Raw genomic sequence first — 22,043 nt, forward strand, 5'->3', positions numbered from 1 at the left:
GTGAGGCAGCGGCTGCTCTGAATTAGTGGATGGAATTAGTGGATTGGATGAGGGCCAATAAACTGAGACTCAATCCAGACAAGACGGAGGTAATGTTAGTGGGTGGTTTGTCAGCCCGGCTAGGTGATATTCAACCTGTTCTGGAGGGGGTTGCACTCCCCCTAAAGGATCAGGTTTGTAGTCTGGAGGTGCTCTTGGACCCTGAACTGTCACTTGAGGCACAGGTAAACTCAGTGGCACGGAGCACTTTTTATCAGCTTAGGCTGATATACCAACTATACCCTTATCTGGACAGAGATAGCCTAGCTACAGTTATCCATGCTCTGATAACCTCTCGTCTGGATTACTGCAATGTGTTATACATGGGGCTGCCTTTGAAAATGGCCCGGAAACTTCAGCTAGTCCAAATTAGGGCAGCAAGATTGTTAACAGGGATTGGCCAATGAGATCACATTACGCCAGTACTTTTTCAGCTGCACTGGCTGCCAGTCCATTTATGGGACTGATTCAAAGTGCTGGTATTAACATTCAAAGCCCTAAATGGCTTGGGGGCAGGTTATCTGAAGGATTGTCTCCTCCCATATGTGCCTGCCCGGACCCTAAGATCATCCTCAGGGGTCTTTCTCCGGGAGCCCCTGCCAAAGGAAGTGAGGCAGGTGGCTACCAGGAAGAGGGCCTTTTCTGCTGTGCACCCTAGCTGTGGAATGAACTCCCTAGAGAGGTTCGCCTGGTGCTTATGTTGTACTCCTTCCGGCACCAGGTGAAGACCTTTTTATTCTCCCTTTATTTTAGCATTTTACCTTCCTAATGTTTTAGCTTTGGTGTTTTAAATCTGTATTTTAAATCTCTGCATTGCTGCTAGGTTTTATTCTGGTTGTACTGTTATATTGTGGTTTTAAGTATTCATATTTTATATTGTATTTTATGCGGTATTTTGTGGTTTTAATGTTTGTGAACCGCCCAGAGACCTTCAGCTATTGGGCAGTATAGAAATGAAATAAATAAATAAAATGTCTACTTTGAAGTAAGTCCCATTTTCAATGTGGCTTAATCCTAGGTAAGTGGGTATAAGATTGCCTTAATAATGACCTTTGCTCAGTTCCAATGTATTTGCAAAGGGGAAAGAGGCAGGGATGGCTCAGTCTCCCTTATTCTTTGATCTTGTCCTAGAGGCTATTGTGTGTGTCATTAGGCAAGATCCTGAGACACAAGGTCCTGAAACTGGAGCTCAGGATTTTGAAAGCCACCTTTTAATTGATGATATTTTCCAGTGTTGGCATCCACACAGCTTCAGACTATATAGACATTTAGGTCATTCTCAGGTAATCAAATTCATTGGACCAAATCTGTAACACTACGACCTGGTAAATAAGTTCATAACAAGAACTGAACATGTGTCACTTGGAGGTGTCATTTAAACGGCAGTCTCAATGGCTGAAATATGTGGGAGTTAGGGGTTCCAGAAATGTTTAATATAATTTACAACCATCTTGATCTACTCTTACAGGTCAGACCTAGATAAGTGGCAGACATTGACTCTATCACTATATCTGAGCAAAGGGCTGGATGCACCCATCTTGTTTGATCTCGGAAGCTAAGCAGGGTCAGCCTTGGTTAGTACTTGGATGGGAAACCACATGGGAATCAGACTTCCTGCACTGAGGAGGGGGCTGGACTCGATGGTCTTGTAGGCCCCTTCCAACCCTATCATTCTATTCTATGGACTAGTCAATAGAATTAAAATGAGTGTGATAGCCATGGTAATGATTAGAGGACTAACCTTAAATACTCCCCCAGTTATTTCAAATGAATAATCAGTTATTTAGATCCTTCTTATACGGTTGTTTTTGCCAAACTGCCAGTGGTTTTGTGGTGGTTTTAGCCTCCCTAATCTTCAGTGTTATCATACTGCATAGTTATTGGTACAAATAATGAGATGGACTCAGCTTGCTGAACAACTTCTGGCTGGTTTAAATTTGAATCAACACTTAAAGAGCTAACTGCAATGGCCTCCAAACACAAAGCTGTCTCACATATTAACAGGGCAACCCTTTAAGTCTCTACTCAGAAGTAAGCCCCATTCAGTTCAATGGAATGTACCCTTGGGTAAGCGCATATAGCAGAGGTAGCCAACTTGCAGTCCAACAACATCTGGAGGGCCACAACATCCATCAGTCCTCACTGTCGGCTATGCTGGCTAGGGCTGAGGGGAGTTGCAGTCCAACAATATCTGGAGGGCCACAAGTTGCCCGCCCTGCTGTCTATGATTGCAGCCTAAACCTCCTCTGATAATTGTTGCTAGAAATAAGTGGTTCTAACTGGGTAACAGAAGCTTCATCCACATAAGCATATACTAGCCACCAGATGGAAGAACCCATCCCGCAGCTTTCAAAAACATCCTTTATCTGGGAAGCTTGTGCAGATAAAAGTTTCAATATTCCTTTTGTTTCCTGAGTTACAGGAAAGTTTCTCAGATTCCCAAATGTGCCCACAGGACCAAAAAGGTTGGAGACCCCTGAGATACTGATGAACAAAAGTACTGACAAATGCAGATAGCTATGTTGGTCCATTCCAAAAAAGTCCAAAAGCCACTGTAGAGAAATATCTTTGTTAGAACCACCCAAAATGTTGCAATTGTGAGTAAACTTTCAGGTTCTCCAGAATTTGGACGCTTGCTCATGACTTTGTGACATTTTGGTTGGTCCTAATAAATAAATATTCAGAGATACCAAGAGAGCTGAAAATGTGAAAGAATTTGAGGGAATTGAGGGAGAGGAAAAGTTTGGAAGAAGAAAGGGAAAAGAGGGGAAGGATTATTTTATTTCAATCTTGCTTTTAAGAATAAACGATTCCCTTCCCTTTCTCTCAGCGCCCTTGAATGTGTCTTGGTGAGGGACCAAGGGGGAAAGCGGTGGTGCCGCAGGCTGAGATGGCTGAAACTTGGCTTCTCTCACACAAACAATTATTTTTACCATAGCTTTTTGTGTGTGCAAAAATCACATAACACACAGTTATTAAAACACAGCAGTATATATAACAAGCACAAAATAAAACGGCATATAAATATTATATATATATATATATATATATACACACACACACACATACACACACATACGCATAAAATTAAGAAGGCCCTAAAAATAGCACAAAAATAACACTGGCAAGAGAGTGGACTTAACAGAGTTTCTGGCACAGGTGGCCACCAAGAAGGCCCTTTCTCAATTTCCTGCCAATCTAACTTTCCTTAGTGACAGACCAGATAGAAGGGTCTCTGAAGCTGATCTTAAGGCCTGGGTAGGCTCATATAGTGCCCGCAATCCTTCAAATAATCTGGCCCTAGGCTCTTTATGGCTTTGGAGGTTAGTACTAGAAAGGAACAGTTAAAGAGCCTAACTAGTGCAGGATTTGTGTAATATGTGCCAACTGCCTTACCCTACCAGCATCCCGGTAGCTATATCTTGAACCAACTGGAGTTTCCAGGCTGTTTTTAAACTTGCCCAAGTAGAAAGCATTGTTTAGCCTGGACATAATTAGTTCACTGCATGGGGTAACTGAGGCAAGGTCTGCCTTCTCCGAAGAGGGCTGCAGTAAAAGGGGCTCCTGGCAACTGAGGCCACCTGAACACCCACATATAGCACCAGGTCAAGGAGAATCGACAGACACGACAGTTTAGGGGAGAGCAACCCATCCAAAATAGGTCACACACCCCCTTCCAGATCAGCCGAAATGAGTTTTATATGTCCCCCTACACAACTTCGAAAATGATTTATCTAAGTGATCTGTCACGGCCACTTTGAATATTGTTATCTTTAAAATAAATAAAAACAATCCCGTGGCTGGGAGTGCCACAGCTCAGCAGCCCACGGAGGATTTTGTTTTAGACGTGACATCCGAACCAGAACTGAAAGAACGGAAGTCGTATCCCAACCCAAGGGCTATGTAACGCCGGCACAGAGGCGTGACTATCAGCCTTCCCCAACCGGGAGCCCTCGGGATGCGTCGGGACTCCAACCCCCATGATCCCCGGCCAGCGTGGTCCGCGTGCATCTGTGCGGGAGGAGGAGCGGCCCTGCTGGCTGGGGATCATGGGAAGGGCAGTCCAATACATCTGGAAGGTGCCAGGTTGGGGGGAGGCTGCCTTACACCGAGAGAGAAACGGCCACTGCCGAGGTCCAAACGCCGGACCCCTCCCCCGCTCCTCTGCCCAACGGCCTTTGCCCAACGGCAAGGTCTCGAACGTTCGCTTCGGCAAAAGCGGGAGGGGCCCGGGCGCGGCCCTGGAGGGTCTCCTCCGCGCCCCTCTCCTCTCCCCTACCCCACCTCCTCCTCCTCCTCCTCCCCCCCCCCTTAGCACGTGCTGCTCGGGCACGGCAACCTCACTTCCGGCAGCACCGAGCGGAGGGAGGAGGAGGGGAGACGAAGACGACGAGGGAACGGAGGAGGGAGAGCCCAAAGTAAGCAACGCGCGTGCGCGGCTTATCTTTGGCTCTCTCTCTCTCTCTCTCTCTCTGCCCCCCCTCCTCAGCCGTGCCCCGCCCCTCCCTTAGCCTGCGAAGAAAACCAAGCAAGAGCGTTGCGAGTGGGGAGAGCGCGAGGAGGCGGCGGCGGGTGCGAAGGCCGCCTCGTGTCTTCGTCGCCGTCCGCCCCGGGGCGCGCGCAGGGCCAGCGGCAGAACGCTAGCGGGCGGCGCGCGAGCACCTCCGGCCTCGTTCTGGAGCTGGAGGCGGGAGGGGTCTCTCCCCCTCCCGCTTTCCCCCTCACCGCTACGTCGAGTGTGCAACTGAGAGCGAGCGAGCGAGCGAGCGAGGGAGGGAGGAAGGAAGGAAGGAAGGAAGGAGAGAGAGACGGCGCTGCAGGCGGGGGCGGCCGAGGCTCGGCTTCCCTCACACGGGCTTCCCGCTCGGAATGTGAGGCGCGGCAGCCGGCGGCGGCCCCTCGTCGAGCGCCGTCCCCACAGCAGCGGCCTCGGGCTTCCCAGCGCGGGGCCGGGCGGCTGACGGGCGGTGTGACTCTCCGCGCTCCCAGCCCCTGAGGGAAGACGGGGCGGCTCCTTCGGCGGCGGCGGCGGCTCTCCTCGCGCCGCTCCTCCTTCGGCCGCGTCCTCGCGCTCCTCCCGAGCTTGAGACGCTCCTCGCCCGCCATGAAGAAGTTTTCTCGGATGCCCAAGTCCGACGGCACCGGAGGGAGTAGTAGCAGCGGAGGCGGCGGAGTCGGAGGACCGCTGGCGGCGGGCTCGAGCTCCGCGGCCGGAGGCGGCCCGGCCGTGGGCAGCAGCAGGGTCTTCTCTGTAGGACGTTTCCAGGTCACTGTGGAGGAGCTGCTGGCGGAAGGTGAGCGGGGAGAGGATGGCTGGGGCCTCCCTTTCGGGGGCACCGTAGATTCACCCCTCGAGGGCGGCCTTGGAAAACGCCTAACAGCCTCCGCACGTCACTCGTGGGTTCTTGTAGGCTCGACTGGAGTTGTGGTACATGCCGCTGGCATGTTCTCTCACCCCCCCCCCCACGCTTTTCTGATGTAAAAATCTCGCACCCGCTACGCTGGGGAAAGAGAGGTGCTTCTACCAGACGCTTGCTGTCAGCAAGACTACCTGCCTAACGCATCTCTGGTAGGGCTGGTCATCGTTACCGTCTTAGCAAGACCCTAGGGTTGCTCATCTATAAAAAGCAAGCCACGGTGTGAATGCATTGGGCTCAGACTTGGTTTTCGATGTGCACAGGACCCGTGGGCTCCTTCCCGAGGGAGGTATGAACTGGGGTGTGGGTGCCAGCGTTGTAATTATCCTCTGGGGATAGGGGGAGAACCTTAGGCACACAAATTAAGGTAGGACCCCATTCCCTTTTTCTTGGGCCCTGTGAAAGCCACCACAGAGTCCGTTTTAATTGGTTCTATCTCAGAGGATTATGTAGGCCTTTGGACGGTGGAGTTAGGTGCGTTTTAAGTTGGATAATAGTCAGGTTCAGACTCTGGCTGTAAATATGGATTTAATAGTATGATTATTCTCCAAGATATTTATAAGTTGCTTTTTAGGGCCAATCCCTTACATATTGGCATCTGGAAGAAGATTGATACAAGATAATTAGGCTCATCAAATAATGATGTAAAATACAGGAACAGTTGCTGTGAACTGCATACTTTCTTCATATCCTTGAGGAAAGGCTATGGTGAAGAAACAAGTTTCTAAGGCGCTCCTAAAGGCCTGTAGTGAAGGGCCTAAGAATACGCTGGCAGGAAGGGAGCTCCATAACTGTGGGGCTACAACTGAGCAGGCCCTGTCTCCTTGCGCTTGCTAGCCTAACTGGTTTTAGAGGCAGGCACTCAAGCAGGGCCACTGAAACAGAATTCATAAATGGGTAGGGGAGTACAGTACAAGTGAAGGTGTTCCTTGGGGTAATCTAGTTCAAAGTTGTTGCCCAGCATTTTGAATTAGGCCCAGAAGTGGGCTAGTAACAAGTTCAACTGGTGCATGCTCAGATTTTCTAGCCCCATTTAAATCAGTTCGACTTCTGGTGAACATGTTTTAAGACCAGGCTGTGTGTGTGTGGCGGGGGGGGGGAGAGTCCCCCCTGGACAAAACACTGTGAGAAACAAACAGGAGTGTGTTCCCTTGAAGTTGCTCTGTGTGGTGCCAAACCACACTAATCCTTATGGGGGGAAAGGGGATGACTGTGTGTAGCGTGTACTTCTGAAGGAGAGTTTTCCCATATTATGGATTTCGCTCATGTATGTTCTCTAGTCACACCTGTAATTAAATAATGGAACTGAAAGGATTTATCTTAAAATAGTGGTTTATGGGAGTATCTCAGTGAGCAAAAATTAAAGAGGGAAGTAGCCCTGAAACTGTGGGTTTGGCTCTTTCTAGATATGTGTATTGCTTATGGTGCAATAGTTAAAAAAGGCAGTAAGTTTTCAGACAGAAAAAAGGATGCATAGCCTCTGCCTTTGGGACATAGCTTAAGTTTATAAATGACATGTGTTCTTTCCTGTTTTTGTTTATTTTTCTTTCTTGAAGGGAAAGGTGCTATTCCAGGTTTGCAAGCACTCCACTCATTTAGGGGCATTATCCCCTTACATAAACCTGAGAGTCTGTTTAGGGGTCTTGTGGGCACATTTTTCATTTATGACTATAATCCTGTAAATCCCTTTGCTGTAGTGGGACTTCTTTCTGCCATCTACCCTGTTGACTTGGAAAAAAAGTTTGAATATGTATTTTATTATTATTAGTACTGATTTGCCAACCTACACAAGCTTCAAAGCCTGTGAGTTCCTTTCCTTCTCTTCTGAGGAGTTAAAAGCTATTATTTATATTATAAATAATAGCTCTTATTTGATTTATAATCCCTCTTTCTCCAGGGCTGGGATATCAGTTAAATCAAATGTGGAATCCCTTTAAAGGACTTCTTTCTTTTAGGGGTGCCTGTTCCTAAGTTTAAAAAACCATAATCTATAAATTGTCTATAAACTGTCATAGCCTTGTTAGAGATGTTAACACAATATCTTGTGGAGTTTTTTCAAATGTTCACTTCCCTTCTGTTGATTCTCCTGAAATCTTATCAGTTCCCGCTTATAAATGCTTAAGTATCTTTTTCCAAATACCTCTTCCTGTGGTCATGCAAATGCTGTCCTCTGTTAAAGTCATAAATATATAGCCAATATATAGATATCTTGTGTACTCATTTAAGTTAGGAAAAAAGGCGAAGGACATGCCCTTTAAACTTCCTTAACTTTGAGCTCCTGAGCATTCTTCAGTTGAGAAATACTGATCTACTTGCACCATGGACACAGCACCCATACATGTTGGATCTGAATTTATTCAATAGAGCCCTGTTTCTCCCCTGCCTACATACATGCAGGCAGCTCAGAGGATGTTAGGAAGGATGGGAAACCTATACATGGTTTCCATGCATTCATCCAACCCTTCCTCTCTGCCTGTGGGATTGAAGTCTTGAAGTACTCCTTACTGATATAGTAGGTGATTTGTACATAAGAACATAAGAGAAGCCATGCTGGTTCAGACCAAGGGTCCATCTAGTCCAGCATTCTCTTTGCACAGTGGTCAACCAGCTGTTGACCAGGAACCCACAAGAAGGGCATGAGCGCAACAGCACCCTCCCACCCATGTTCCCCAGCAACCGGTGTACATAGGCTCACTGCCTCTGGTACTGGGGTCGCACATAGCCATCAAGACTAGTAGCCATTGATAGCCTTTTCCTCCAGGAATTTGTCTAACCCCCTTTTAAAGCCATCCGAAATGGTGGCCATCACTATATCCTGTGGTAGAAATACTTCCTTTTCTCTGTCCTGAATCTCCCACCAGTCAGCTTCATAGGATGACGCTAGGTTCTAGTATTTTGAGAGAGGGAGAAAAATGTCTCCCTATCCGCATTCTCCACACCATGCATAATTTTGTAGACCTCTATTGTGTCTCCCCTTACCCTCCTTTTTTCCAAGATAAACAATCCCAGCTGTTGTAACCTTCTGTCACAGGGGAGATGCTTCAGCCCCTTGATCATTTTGGTTGCCCTTTTCTGCACCTTTTCCAGCTCTATGATATCTTTTTTTTTAGGTGTGGTGACCAGAACTGTACAGAGTATTCCAAGTGTGGTCGCAACATAGATTTGTATAGGGGCAGTATGATGTTGGCAGTTCTATTCTTGATCCCTTTTCTAATTATGCCTAACATGGAATTTGCCTTTTTTCCAGTGGCCGCACACTGGGTTGACATCTTCATTGAGCTGTCCACCACAACCCCAAGATCTCTTTCCTGGTCAGTCACCGCTAGCTCAGATCCCATCAGGTTATACTTGAAGTTGGGGATTTTTTGCCCCAACGTGCATCACTTTACACTTGTAATGTATTTTGCTCTTCTTTTTTATTAGTCTTCATTAGTAATCTTTGACCATACAGAAGGACTGAAGTAGGCAACTAGCCCAGTTATATAATGTTTTGAATACCCATTTTAAAGGAGAAGAACCTCCTAGAGCATAATTTGTCACCTGCAAATATTTAAAACATGTTAGCACTTTTCTGTGTTGCTGTTAGCAGAAATTTTATTCAAGTTGCACTACATAGGATAATGCAGTTTACTTAGTTTATAGGTTTAGAGAAAATATTAGCAAAGATAATTTTAGCAGTGTATTTCAGATGCATTGAAAATAGTTAACTTTAAGCTCTTAAGTCCTAGTGATGTTAGTGAGACAAATTTAAACACATCCCATTGAAACATAGAGTTGGTTAGCCTTGTCGAGAACAGCCGTAATAAGAATAAGATACCTTAAGTGCATCTTTCACAAATGCGTTGGAAACACAGAACATTGCCAGAACTTGAGAATAATATGTACATTTTCAATTCCCTTAAAGGATTAAATGAGATGCAAAGAAGTTCTGGGCATTTTTCTGTCTTGCATGACTGACAGTATTTGAGTCGTCATCGCAAAGCTGAAACTGCATATGTTAAAATAAAGAAAAATACTGACGTGTGTGCATGGGGGACATATCTGCCTCCTCTGTAAATGGCATCTTGGCATTTGATGGCCTCTGGGGTTCTTTAGCTTCAAGATTTAAGATGTCATCTTTGTCCCCGCTTTCTTCCATCCAGCTCACTTGTGTCACACTATGGCTGCCTTGTCATTCACTTGGTTGAGAGGCTGACTTCAGCTGCAATCCTATACACTTCTGGGACTAAGTCTCATAGAGTTTAATGGGAATTACTTCTGAGTAGACATGCATAGGATTACACTGTTAGTTGACTAAATTCACACATCCAGTGTATAATTCCTTCCTTAAAGTACTAGTATTGAATTTGTTTTGGATGGTCTGTTGCAGAAGATAAGGTTACATTCCACATTGGTAAATAAATGCTGTAAAATTCAGTAGTGCTATGATGGCCAGTCTTGTGATTCTTTATAACTCTAGTCAGCAACATGTTTTCCCAAAAGGGCCAGTCTGAGAAGAAAATGAGAGCCAGTACCTTAACCATCGCTCCTTGCATCATCAGTATTATTATTAAATTTATGAGTTGCTTCCCACAGCAAAAAGGAGTCTCAAAATGACTTTTACACACAATACATAAATCTGTGTTTAATATAACCGAGTGGGGTGGGCGATCAATATAAACCCACTTTGACCTGCTAGCAAATTCTGTTGTCACAAAAGTCACTTTCATTTATAACTCTTTCATCTTGGGGTTTGTATGTTTTATTTTGTTTATTTATATAAAGACTTATAGCCCACCCTTCTTGTGCTTACACACAATTAAAACCAATTATAACATACAAGAATATTCAATAAAAATAACTATGATAAAATAGAGTTTCACCAGATGAGTGAAGACATTGGACAGGAAATTATTTACCTGGTAAAACAAAGGCCTGCTGGAATAAAAATGTTATTATAATCTGGCATAACACAGCAAGTGAGGGGACCAGCTGGGCCTCATGGAGCAAAAAATAAATAAATAATAATTTGGGTATGACCAATAAGAAGGCCCTTTCACTTGTCCCCATCAACTGAGTTTCCGTCATAGGGCATAGAAGGGCCTGTCCCCCCAATTTTAGGGCATAAGTAGGCGGTGGTTCCTATGGTGTTGAGGTCTTTAAATGTTGAGAGCTAGGAAACTATGGGGTTGGATTTGGCCCAGAGGCCTTCAGTTACAAACCCTTATCTTACTGGGGTAGGTCTGAATGACTCTATACTTTCTGAAACTCTTCAGCCTTGTTACTTATAAGTGTGTTATGTGAGATGTGGCAAATATGTATATGGAGGGCTTGTTAAACCAATGGTCTGATTCAGTATAATGCAGCTTCATACTTTCAGATGTTAACTGGTCAAGAAACTGTGATGTTGTCATAGAATAGTAGGGCTGGAAGGGGCCTACAAGACCATCGAGTCCAACCCCCTGCTCAGTGCAGGAATCCAAGTCAGGTGTGATGCAGCAACAAGTTAATCATTTTTTAATGTTATTACAAATTCTGTAGTAATCTGTATTGGGTTGGATCCAAACCTACATGAGCGGAAGGAGCTTACTCATTAGTGCTGTTGTACGAACTTTTGAGTAACTAATTATCGGACCTGTGTTGCAATATGCCTGCTACTATGTGTCAATACATATGGTGCATGCAGTTTCCCTGTAGAAAGTAAGCCCTGATGGCTGGGGCACATGCAGTTCCCCAATAGAAAGTGCAAGCACAGCTGCAGAGCAAGCAGTGAACTGAGAAGTGGGAACCTGAGGGAAGGGTTGATGATGCAAAATGAAGCATGTTCTTTTTGCTTTTGTTTGCTTAGTCTGGAATCTAGACCAGGGGTCCCCAGTCTTTTTGGACCTGTGGGTACATTTGAGAATTGGAGAAACTGCTATGGGCACCAGCACAAAATACCTAATCAGGGGATCACCACTTTGGCATCTACCTTTCACATCTATGGATTTAAGGCTGCATCTTATTCAGCAAAAATGTTTGCTTCGTATCTTTTGGACAACGTCTCTTTAATAAGGGATTGCCTAATTAAGGTAATTGCTGGCAGCGCAGTACAGCTAATGCTTCTTTTAAACATATCTTTTGGCAATGTCCAATGGTAGCTTCTTTTTGTGCGGAGGTTATTACACAGAAAAAGTTTGTACAGGAACAGACTTTAATATTCACGCTGTTTTATTTACTCGCTTCATGGAAATTAACAAATGGTCAGTGTAAATAGATTCTCTGCACTCTTTTGACAGCCAAAAGACTGATATTACAACACTGGAAGGATAAACACTTACCTCCTATAATGCAGTGGATTGAGGACCTTACAACGTTTTCAATATTTGAAAGGGTAGCATATAGATGATACCTTCAGATGGTTACTTACTTGGATGTTTGGTCCAAGTTTTTGTTGAAACCCATGTATAATTGCTAGAAAGCTATATGCATTTCATACAAATCCAGGTATACATATTAAAAAATGGGGGGAAATATTGTCGGGTGCCCATGGGTGCCATGTTAGGGACCCCTGGTCTAGATAGTGAGCTGGTTTGCATGTAATGGCAACAAATCATGGGTTAATTAATTAATTCGTTAATTAACCCACAATTTGCCATGGCACATGTCAGACGCATTCTGTGGCCATTTTGAATTTTCCCCATTCGGGGGTTACTACATGATGTCCAAACCCAAACGCTATAGGTTAATTGTGGGTTAAACAACCCACAGTTAACTTACAATTAGTAGTTAGGTTAACTGTGGCTTGTTTAATCCATAATTAACCTATAGTGTCCAGGTTCAGACATCACTGCGGAATGTGCCTGGCACGTGCCACCAGCAAATAATGGGTTAATTAATCCATGATTTGCCGCTGTTATATGCAAATAGCCCCAGGGCTGCTATAATTTTCCAATTTGCACAAAGAGATTCTGCCAGTTGGCTTCTACAATCACTGCAGCCAATTGTGACCAGGTGCTTACACAGGAGGAACCTTTCTTTCAACCCTAAGGCAGAAATGGTGACCAAGAAGCAGGTGTGGCAGCTGAATTCACATTGACTGGGTTAGCAGAACATGCTAACCCACACTCATTGGTTGAGTGTGGGTTGTTGTTGAACTGTGGGTTAGCGTATTGTCTGAACCCAGAACATTTTCCACAGGGGGGGCTTGTTAACCATGCAGTGTGGCTTATTTTTCTCGACAAGGCACCTTGAGAACCCATGGTTTGTTGTTAAGTTGTTCAGGATGGTTAACAAGCCACATGCATGGTTAACAAGCCACCTGAGGAAAATGTCCTGGGCTCAGACAACATGCTAATCCAACAAACAACCCATGGTTCAACAGCAACCCACACTCAACCACTGAGTGTGGGTTAGTGTATTTTGTGAAGAGCCCCATTGATTTGAACTAACCAGTTGATTTTCTGGCTGCCAGCTTCTGATTCACTAACACTTAGCTGAGATGCCATCTGAAATATGGTGCCCTTTCTCATATTGTGTTTATGATATTTGTGTGCTGCCTCATAAAACAATCCCCTGGATGGCTTGCAATAAATTTGTACATCACTTAGAACACATAGCTTCCAATTCTCTAGTCTCTTCTAATGGTTAATTGTTCAGCCCTCTGGACTTTGAAGTGCAGATATGCTTGATGCTCTAAAATCTCATATTCAATATAAGGTAATAAACTAGATGAGATGTGGGAGATCTGTATGGTTTTTCTTTTAGGTCTGCTGCGAAGAACCACAGGCCTGGGTTCCCATTCTGATCCTCTAGGCGTCTCCAGATGGCCATGGCCCCTTTCCCCCAACCACTGATGGTTGCTGGTTTGTGCAATTTCTCCCATTTTGAAAGGTTGAAATGCCTCTCCTAAGGCTTTAGTTACTGGCTCCTTTTGCCTTTGGCCCTGCCCACCACTGGCATCCTTGAGAGCTTCTCCAAAACAAATTCAGCCCTTGGGCTAAAACACCTCTCTTTGAGAGCAAAGCAGCTGGGTGTGTGTCCCTGGATGGGTATAGGGGGTTTAAAACTTCCTTAGATTTCCCCGTTTAAATGGCCCCACATGCTCCTCCAAGTACCAGCTGAGTCCTGACTTGGGAATCCCTGCTGTTATCTCGATCGCTGATTGGAGATAACTGAGGGGATTCCCCTCCTGGACTGGGGTTAGGACTTGGGAGAGGTGACAAGCCATGAGATGAAACCTCTGTAGGTCAGATCATGACCCTCCTTCAGCCGCCTTTGGTCTCCAGGTTTGAGGTTCTCACCCCTGGTATAGGGCAATTTTAATTAAATGCAATTGCAGTTTACCCGTAATGTTTATGTCACCTTAGTTTTGGGGAGGGTGGATTGATTTTTAAACATTTTTTTAAAAGACTGATTTAAATAATAAGTTTAAATCAAGTTTTCCATTTGGACAGTCTTTACTATTGTTTAACTGAAGTATTTGCTTGCAACAAAATATGCTCCTAGGTGTGTAGATGCCCTAATCTAGACCCTTAGTCATTTAACCTATATTCCAGTTGTATTATGGAATTCATATTTACTTAGGATGGAACTACACATAAAAAACAATGGTTAAAGCATGTATGTCTATCCCATACATATACAAGGTGTTCGTGAGTGAGAGAGAGAGAGGGGTGGGGATGGGAGAATTAAAATAAGGAGTACAAATGTGATAAATCAGTTTCAGGTTCTTATTCTTGTTCAGTGTGTTTTGAGTACCCTTTAATTGATATACATTGCATCTTTAAAGGAACCCCTTTGAAAGAATTGTTCGGTTTGTGGGCTGTAGTGTTGCAACAAACTTATGTGAAACCTAAAGATGCTGCCAGATTCCTTTACCAACAGACTTTGGTGGTGAAATTTCTGTTTGGCCTGCAGTATAACTGCAGCTGAACAGGCTTGGCCCTTACCTTACGAATAAGGTAGGCTTCTTGTAAGGTTTCCATAAGAACTGAGGCTTCTGGAATACAAAATACATTTTGGAATGGAGGCGCAGAATTGTGGCAGATACCTATCAAAGTCTTCTAAAGCACAAGCTGGGCGATTCAGCTAATTTCTAATCAGAAGTCACTTCTGGTGGTGATAAACTGTTGCATCCTACTGCTATCAATGTATAATGGCAGTTACAAGGAAATAATGACAGAACTTTAGTTCTTGGATTTAGCAACAAAATTACTGTTTTTTTTAACTAGAAGCATGTCAGTAGAGTGAAAGCTAGTTTGGGAGGCATCAAATCAAGAATTGAGGGAGATGAAGGCAGAATGATTGTTAGATGGCAAGTGAATACAGATATGCTGAAGGCAGATGTAAATAATAAATCATAGTGGAGTTATTGCAGAACTACACTGAAAACTGATCTAGTGTGGCAGCCCAAGAGTGTGAGGTATGATCTGAGAAGTCCTAGATTCAGAACTCTCCTCTATCAGGAGTTCATTAGGTAGCCATTCTCTCTCACCCTCCCATGAGCAATATGGAGATGGTAATATTGAGGTAATTTGTTGGGTTGTTAGGACTGTTGAGAGAGCATCTGTGAAGCACTTGAGTATTCAAACGGCCAAGCTAAGTGAGCGTTCTAGGTAGAGGTCTCGTAGCACTACCAGTCAGAAGGCATTGTGCAGCTATTCTACTTTTTGTCCTTAACAAATTTCCTGCAGCAACAAAAAAAGGTGGAAGAAGTAGTGGGAAAACACAGAAGGGTTACAAGTGTAAGAGGATGACAACTCCCCCCCCTCCAGTTTTTGTGAATGAGGCAGGGAGACATTGCAATAAAAGCCTTGTCTACAAGCGTCCTAAGTGCATATTATGGGGTGGTGGTGGTTTTAAAATAATCCCCATGATACACTTACATTTTTGCACTGATTGCGCTTTTTAGTGGGCTGCAGTATCAAATGAGTGGCCAGCTAGGAGAAAAGCTCGTAAAAGGAGGGGCTAAAGAGAGGTAAGCGAGTATTTTGCACCCCTCGCCTACATATCCCTTTTTGGCTTTTGAATCGGACCCCTTTACTCCTACTTTAAACTTGATTGGGGCAGGTGTGCATTTAAGGAGATACATCTGCTCCCACTGAATCTTATTTGGCCTTACAGTACTAAATACATGTTGCTGTTACTATATTGAGGGAGTTCTCAGTGTGAACAAGCTGAGGAAGGGGAAAATGTCTTAATGCTCTATAATGCTTTGAAAGTTTATTATTTTATTATTACTTTATTACAGTTATCTTTCCGTATTGTAAACATTGCCATTAAATATGACATGGGAAAATTTAAAAACAAGTTATAACTTTGAGAAAACGTTTCCCCAAGTTTATAGAATCAGTCAGACGTACAGATCTAAACTAACTGAAATGCCAAAAGGGTTGGGGCTTAGATATTGCCAGTTTTAATTAAAGCATTTTAAACAGGATTCAAAAATATTGTAGAGTTATAATGGGTTGGCTATAATAAGTCAGTATGATCTAATTTTTAGCTAACAGATGACTTGTGCCTCTACAGTTACCTTAAGTTAATAATGCAAGGTAGACTGCAATCTGTAGATGTTTTGGACTACAACTCCCACAATTCGTGGCCATTGGTCATGGTGGCTGGCACTGATGGGAGTTGTAGTCCAAAACATATGGAGGATACCAGGTTGCCTACCAGGTTGGGGTATGGGGCTCCAAACCACTCTTTCCCCAGGTAGAATCTGTAGGTAAAGTAACACCTGAACTGGCCCCTGAACTTGTCGTATCAAGAGTAGGTCTTCTTGGTGGTGGCCCCCCAATTGTGGAATGATCTCCCTGATGAGGCCAGCCTGGTGCCAGCATTGTTATCTTTTTGGCACCAGGTTAAGACCTTCTCTTCTCCCAGGCATTTGGCAGCATATGATAAGTTTTATTTGATCCTGGATTGTCTTATGGTTGTTTGCTTGAGATTGCTTGTTTGAAGTTGTTTCAGATATGTTCTGTTGTGTGTGTTGTCTGTTCATCGGTTTTTATGTAAATGGCTTTCAATCTCTGTATACTGTATTTTTAAAGTTTTTAATCTTTGTAAACTGCCCAGAGAGCTTTGGCTATTGGGCAGTATAGAAATGTAATAAATAATAATAATAACAACAACAGCAACAGCAATAATAGATCTGTTCTGTCTGGACCACTGGGTAGGCGTAAGCTGTTTGCCTCTGAGTCTTAGGGATATTCAGCAGCAAAACCCAACAAATGAGATTATTCTACAGTACTCTGTTGGTTCTAACAATACTTGTTCCTTAGGGTGTGTGATTTTTATTTACAAAATTAAATAGGTTTCAGACTTGAACAATGTATTTGAATGCTTTCAAATTTTAGGATTTTGCTCTCACTTAAAAGCAAAAACCTAAAATTTATAGTTTGACCATAAACAAGGATTCCACTTACTTGGGAGCAAGCCCCATTGAAATCAAATGGGTCTTCTGAATAGTCATGTATAGAATTGCTCTGCAAGGCATTTTAGAAGTGCTTTTTGGTTGCCAGAGATGATAAAAATAAGTTCTTCTTCGTGGTCTCTGGGCATTGCAATATGGGCTTTGCATCTGTGTGTGATTTCAGGAAAAATTTCGGGAAACTTCTATAGCTGAGGAATTTTGGTGGGAAACCTCCCCCACTGTCACAGTGCACATGTCCCTAGTGGGTTCCCACTTATTCAGTTCCCTTTCAACTGCCAGTGTGGTAGCCTCGCTAGGCAACTTCTCTGTTCAGTCAATCTGAAAACATTTTTTGCTGAGGTTTTCTTCTTTCTTTCTTTCTTTCTTTCTTTCTTTCTATCATTCCTCCTCCTTTTACTTGATTTTTTATTATTTTATTGTTTAGCTTTGTGATGTAGAGATTGCCTGATGGGCTTATGGCCCGCCAGGCTCATTTTTGGAAGTGTGTCTGCTGTGGGAGCAAACTACCCCCAACTGACAGATATTCCTTGTGCCTTTTTTTGCCTCGGAGAGGGGCATAAGGTAGAGAAGCCTGTACACATTGCCAGGCTTTCATGAAGAAAGCCTGAAAGAATAGATCTGTTTGGCTGTGTGCCATTCTTTGGAGAAAGATATTAGAGACTGTGGAGGTGCCTAAGGAGACTATGGCTGAGTCTTCTCCAAGCCCTGCTGACGGTATGTCTGCCTCACCATGGCCTATACTAATGTTGGGATTGGAATCGCCCCATAGTCTAGCTCAGACCTCAGGACAAACAGACTCTCCAAGCAGACAAGACCCATCCATGCCAAGGTGGTCACTGACCATTTTGTTGGCAAAAAAGCTAACAAAAAAAGCCAGAACTTCCAAATTGTCAGCTACATCTTCTTCTGAGTCTAAGAACAAGAAAAAGAAAAGCTCAATAAAGGGGCAGACTCAGTATGGGACCAACCACAGTCACTGGCTCCAGTTGCAGCATTGATGGATGAGCAGGAATTGAAATCTTCAATACTGGCGGCTGTATTGGTCCTGACACAAGTCCTGGTTCTGATCGCATCAGTGTCAGAGGGTGAAATCAGTGATGCTTCTCTGGGCCAACCATCCCCTTTGCCACGTTGTCAAGATCAATACCAATCACCTCAGTATGGAGGGCCTCTGGAGTGATGCCCTGAATTCCATTATCTTGATAACGTCAGTACAGAGGGATCATGCCTCTAGACATTTCGAGTTGTGTCAGTGCCGATCCAGATCCCCTTCTCTGGGATAGGCGCTCAGAATGGGAAAAGCCTTACAGGAGATCTCAAAATTGGGACATGGGTTGTATGGACCAATACCACTGTCAGTGCTAGTACCCTTGCCGCGGGTACTAGCAATTGTCAGGCTCGTCGGCAGCAACCAGTGCCTTCGGCCATGGTATTGAGACCGCCAGATGGCGATGGAATCTTCCTGGCTCCCTTTCCAATTATAACTTCCCTACTAATGCCTCAAAGTATAACTTCCTATCCAAGTATAATTTCCAAAATGATGCCTCCAATACCAACTTCTGAACCAACGGATCAGCCAGCACCCTCACGGCCTCTGCCAGTTCACCACTTGAGCAAAGTGCCTTTGGGTTTGCAAGCTCCATCACACTCAACAAGGTTGTGGGACACACAGCATCACAAATCAGACCCTCCGGAGGCTTCCCCACTTTCGGTGACCAGTGGATTTTAGTCGGACTCGACTTCACAGTCTTCACTGCACCCATCCATCTCCTCTCCGGATGTTGCAGTGGGATCCCAGGATGCAATCTACCCATCAGAATATTTGGGGCAGTTCTCAGATCAGGTCATCCATATGGCCCAGTTGTTAGGACTTGAAATGCAGTAATCCGTCTCTACTGTCCACGACACGGTGTTTAATGCTGCGAATACTGAGCTTTTCTGAGCAGTGGCAATTCCACTCCTTCCAGCTCTGCACCATACTATAAAATAGCTGTGGAAGGCTCCCTCATCTATGCCTTGCATGTCTAAACAGCCCAAGGGGATGTACCGAGTTCAGGATAAGGACACTGAGTTTCTTTTCACTCACCCTCCTCGAACTCTATCATTGTTGAGGCAGCACAAGGTAAATCAAGGGGACTCCACTCTTCTCCAGTTAACAAGCAGGGTCGCCATCTCAACTTGCTCAGTAGATGGCTGTATTCCTTGGCAACCCTTGGACCTAAGGTGTCTAATTACCAGGTAGCTATATCGAGATATCAGCTCTTCCTCTGTGAAAAAGTTGGTTGCCTCTTGGACCATCTTCTCAAAGACAAGAAAGAGCTTGCTGGGGTGTTTCAAGGTGTCAAGGTTCCATTTATGATCCAGACCCCCTGAGCAACTTCTTAAGGATCTCTTGCCTTCTTAAGAGTCCCACCTTCCTTCTTTTAAACTTCCCCTTCCCAGTAACATGGGGTTTAGGCTGTAGACGTGGGGTGACTGACACTCTAGACACAGGATTTACCTGTAACAGTTTACTAGTAGATTTCAAGCAAACAAATTACAACTAAAGGTATTAACACAATAGAGCTGAGCGATATAAAAGGTATTAAAAGAAAATAAAAGTTGCAAAATGCAGGTCCCTTTACCTAGACTTTTCTAGGCTGCTTCTTCCTGCGCACTCTTCAAACTCTGTGCTCACTTCAGGCTCTGGCTGTCTCTGCTGTTGCTGTGCTGCAGCTTGGTCTTTCTGATCCTTACTAGCTCTTTCCCTCTCCTTATATACTGTCCTCCCTCAAAACCGAAAGTACTGCTTCAAGCCTGAAGAAATGAAACTTAAGTGGAGAAAGGAAACTGATACTTAACTGGAGAAATGAAACTACTACTCTCAGGGTTACCCCTCCCAACAGAAAACTCCAGGCCTCCCAGCCTGACCCTTTTTCCCTTTGCCTCTGTATGTCATGCGGCTAGCCAGACAACAGATCAACACCTCTTGGCTTCAGGTGGACTGCGATGCCAAAGTTCTTGTTGGGGGCAGGTGCTTTGAGGTGTCACGTCTGGCTGAAGTCTTCAGGCCTATACCAAGAGGCTTTGTCTCGTATTGAGGACTTGCCGTTAGATGGCCAAGGTCTTTTCAATTCTAAGACTGATGAGGCCATGGATTCGGTCCAAAAAGTGAGAAATACAGCACAGTGCATGGGGGTTGAGCCAACTGTTGCTAGTATCATGCCCCCACAATGCAGTATACCTACCAGTAGTTGGGTTTGCGGCAAGTGTCTCGACAGCAGGCTCCAGAGCCGAGAAAGCAGTACTTGGTCAAGTTTAGGAAATTTCACTGCAAAGGGCAACAAGTGTCACCTTTTACTCTCCCCCGCTCTTTCTTTGGCCCTCTGCTGTCCTGTTTTCGGAACTTGCCTGTCTTCTTTTCAGCCAGCCTGGACCAACATCACATTGGACTCCAGCAGGGGCTACAGGATTGAGTTAGGCACCCTCTTCTGCTCAGGATCTTCTGACAGCTCCATCGCAGGTCCTTTGGCAAGAACTACAGAACCTCTTGGCAAAAGGCGCTATAGATCCCGTCCCACGTTGTCATCTCAGCAATGGGTTTTACACCTGGTATTTCACAGTACCAAAGAGGGATGGAGGGCTTTGTCCGATCCTGGATCTCTGGGACGTCATCACCTATACTATGCCCAGGAAGTTCCACATGGTCTCTCTATCATCTCTCCTTTTTCCTGTATTAAAAACTGTGCAAGGGAGACCGGTTTGCCTCAATCAACCTGATATACACCTATTTTCACATAGTGATCAAGAGGTCATATCCACACTTTCTCTGCTTCATGATTGGGACAGATGTTTACCAATTTTGTGTGCTGCTCTTCCGCCTTGCTACCACCACAAGGGTCTTCATGAAGAGCATGGCAGTAGTCTGCTGGGTGTACAGTATGGAGATCTATCTGTATGTAGATGACTGGCTACTGGTAGCATCAACCAGGTGTCAACTTCTTCAGTTGACCAAGATGACCTGCAGTCTCCTGTGTGAGTTGGGCCTCTGTATCAATGAGGAGAAATCTCATCTGCAGCCAGTGCAAAAGCTCAAATTTATCAGGGCTCTCTTCAATTCACAGTCAGGTCAGGTGTTCCTTCTCAAAGATCAGGCCCATTCTTTAGGTTCCCTGGTAGCCCAGTTACTCACTTGGAGGACTGTTACAGCATTTATGGTCTGGCGCCTTCTTGGTCTAATGGCGTGAGTTGTGCATTACGCCCGCCTGCATACTTGAACCTTGCAGAACTGATTCCTCTGCAGCTTTGATATTGAGCTTTGACACTGAGCTATACCCAGCTTTGATTCCCTTCATGGATGAAGAGTTCGCTACAGTGGTGGATGGTGGATAATTATGTCTGGGTTCTAGAGGTGCCCCATCTTCTCACCCTGGAGCAGAGCAGAGTTCAGCACCCAGACCTTCGAATGCTTCGCATGCCAGCTTGGCTGATCTGTTGACTTGCCTGCTCTAATCCAGCGGATCCTCGATGGCACTGGACCCTGCTGTCAAGATGCTTTTTTTTTTAACAAGGGAGCAATCTTATGGCCCCTAGACAGATACTTTGGATACCCCGATCTGAGGTCAGAGACAGCTCTCCGATCTTGAAAGGGAAATGGGAGTTCCAACCCTCCTCTCCCTTGCTGCCATCACAGAAAGAACTGTGCTGGCTGCTCTCTGAGGACAGGAACCCAACCTTGGAGAAGGAGGTGTTTCAATGCTTGAGGAGGGGAGGAGACTGGAGAGACCATGATACGAGCTATCCTGAGCTCTCTCTGGCCTCCTTGCCTCTCCATCTGATGCACTCCAGCGACAGGCAAAAAAGCCCGTCTGTGCTATAGAACAGTGGTTCTCAACCTTCCTAATGCCGCGACCCTTTAATACAGTTCCTCATGTTGTGGTGACCCCCAACCATAAAATTATTTTCGTTGCTACTTCATAACTGTAATTTTGCTACTGTTACTGTTGCAGAAATCAGAGTCAGAGAGACCACGGAGTGAAGGAAAAAGAGTTTTTCTTTTCTTTATTAAAGGCGTGGGCTTTATGGCCGGGATAACTCCCAAAGTGCCAAAAGCCCTGAGGTACATCAGCAAATTGTTTTTATAGACATTATGACACATAGGAAAAAGCTCCCCCTCCCCTTTCTGTGTGGTTTTGCAGTATTCAGCATTTCTTCTC

General features: G+C 44.7%; 1 protein-coding gene across 2 annotated transcripts in view; it reads left to right on the plus strand.

The window, feature by feature from the left end:
• The first annotated feature begins 4,584 nt into the window (after nucleotides 1-4,584).
• The window catches only part of BMP2K (BMP2 inducible kinase), an 88,806-nt gene continuing 71,347 nt past the window's right edge, over nucleotides 4,585-22,043 (plus strand). For both annotated transcript variants that reach the window (XM_084855432.1, XM_084855433.1), the window contains exon 1: nucleotides 4,585-5,333. In XM_084855432.1, coding sequence (XP_084711558.1) covers nucleotides 5,144-5,333 — 190 coding nt within the window. In that variant the 5' untranslated portion in view covers nucleotides 4,585-5,143. The remainder of the gene's footprint in view (nucleotides 5,334-22,043) is intronic.

The sequence above is a fragment of the Heloderma suspectum genome, chromosome 5, assembly GCF_057233095.1.
Source record: "Heloderma suspectum isolate Gila_16-S chromosome 5, 16-S_ref, whole genome shotgun sequence".
Lineage (NCBI taxonomy): Eukaryota > Metazoa > Chordata > Lepidosauria > Squamata > Helodermatidae > Heloderma > Heloderma suspectum.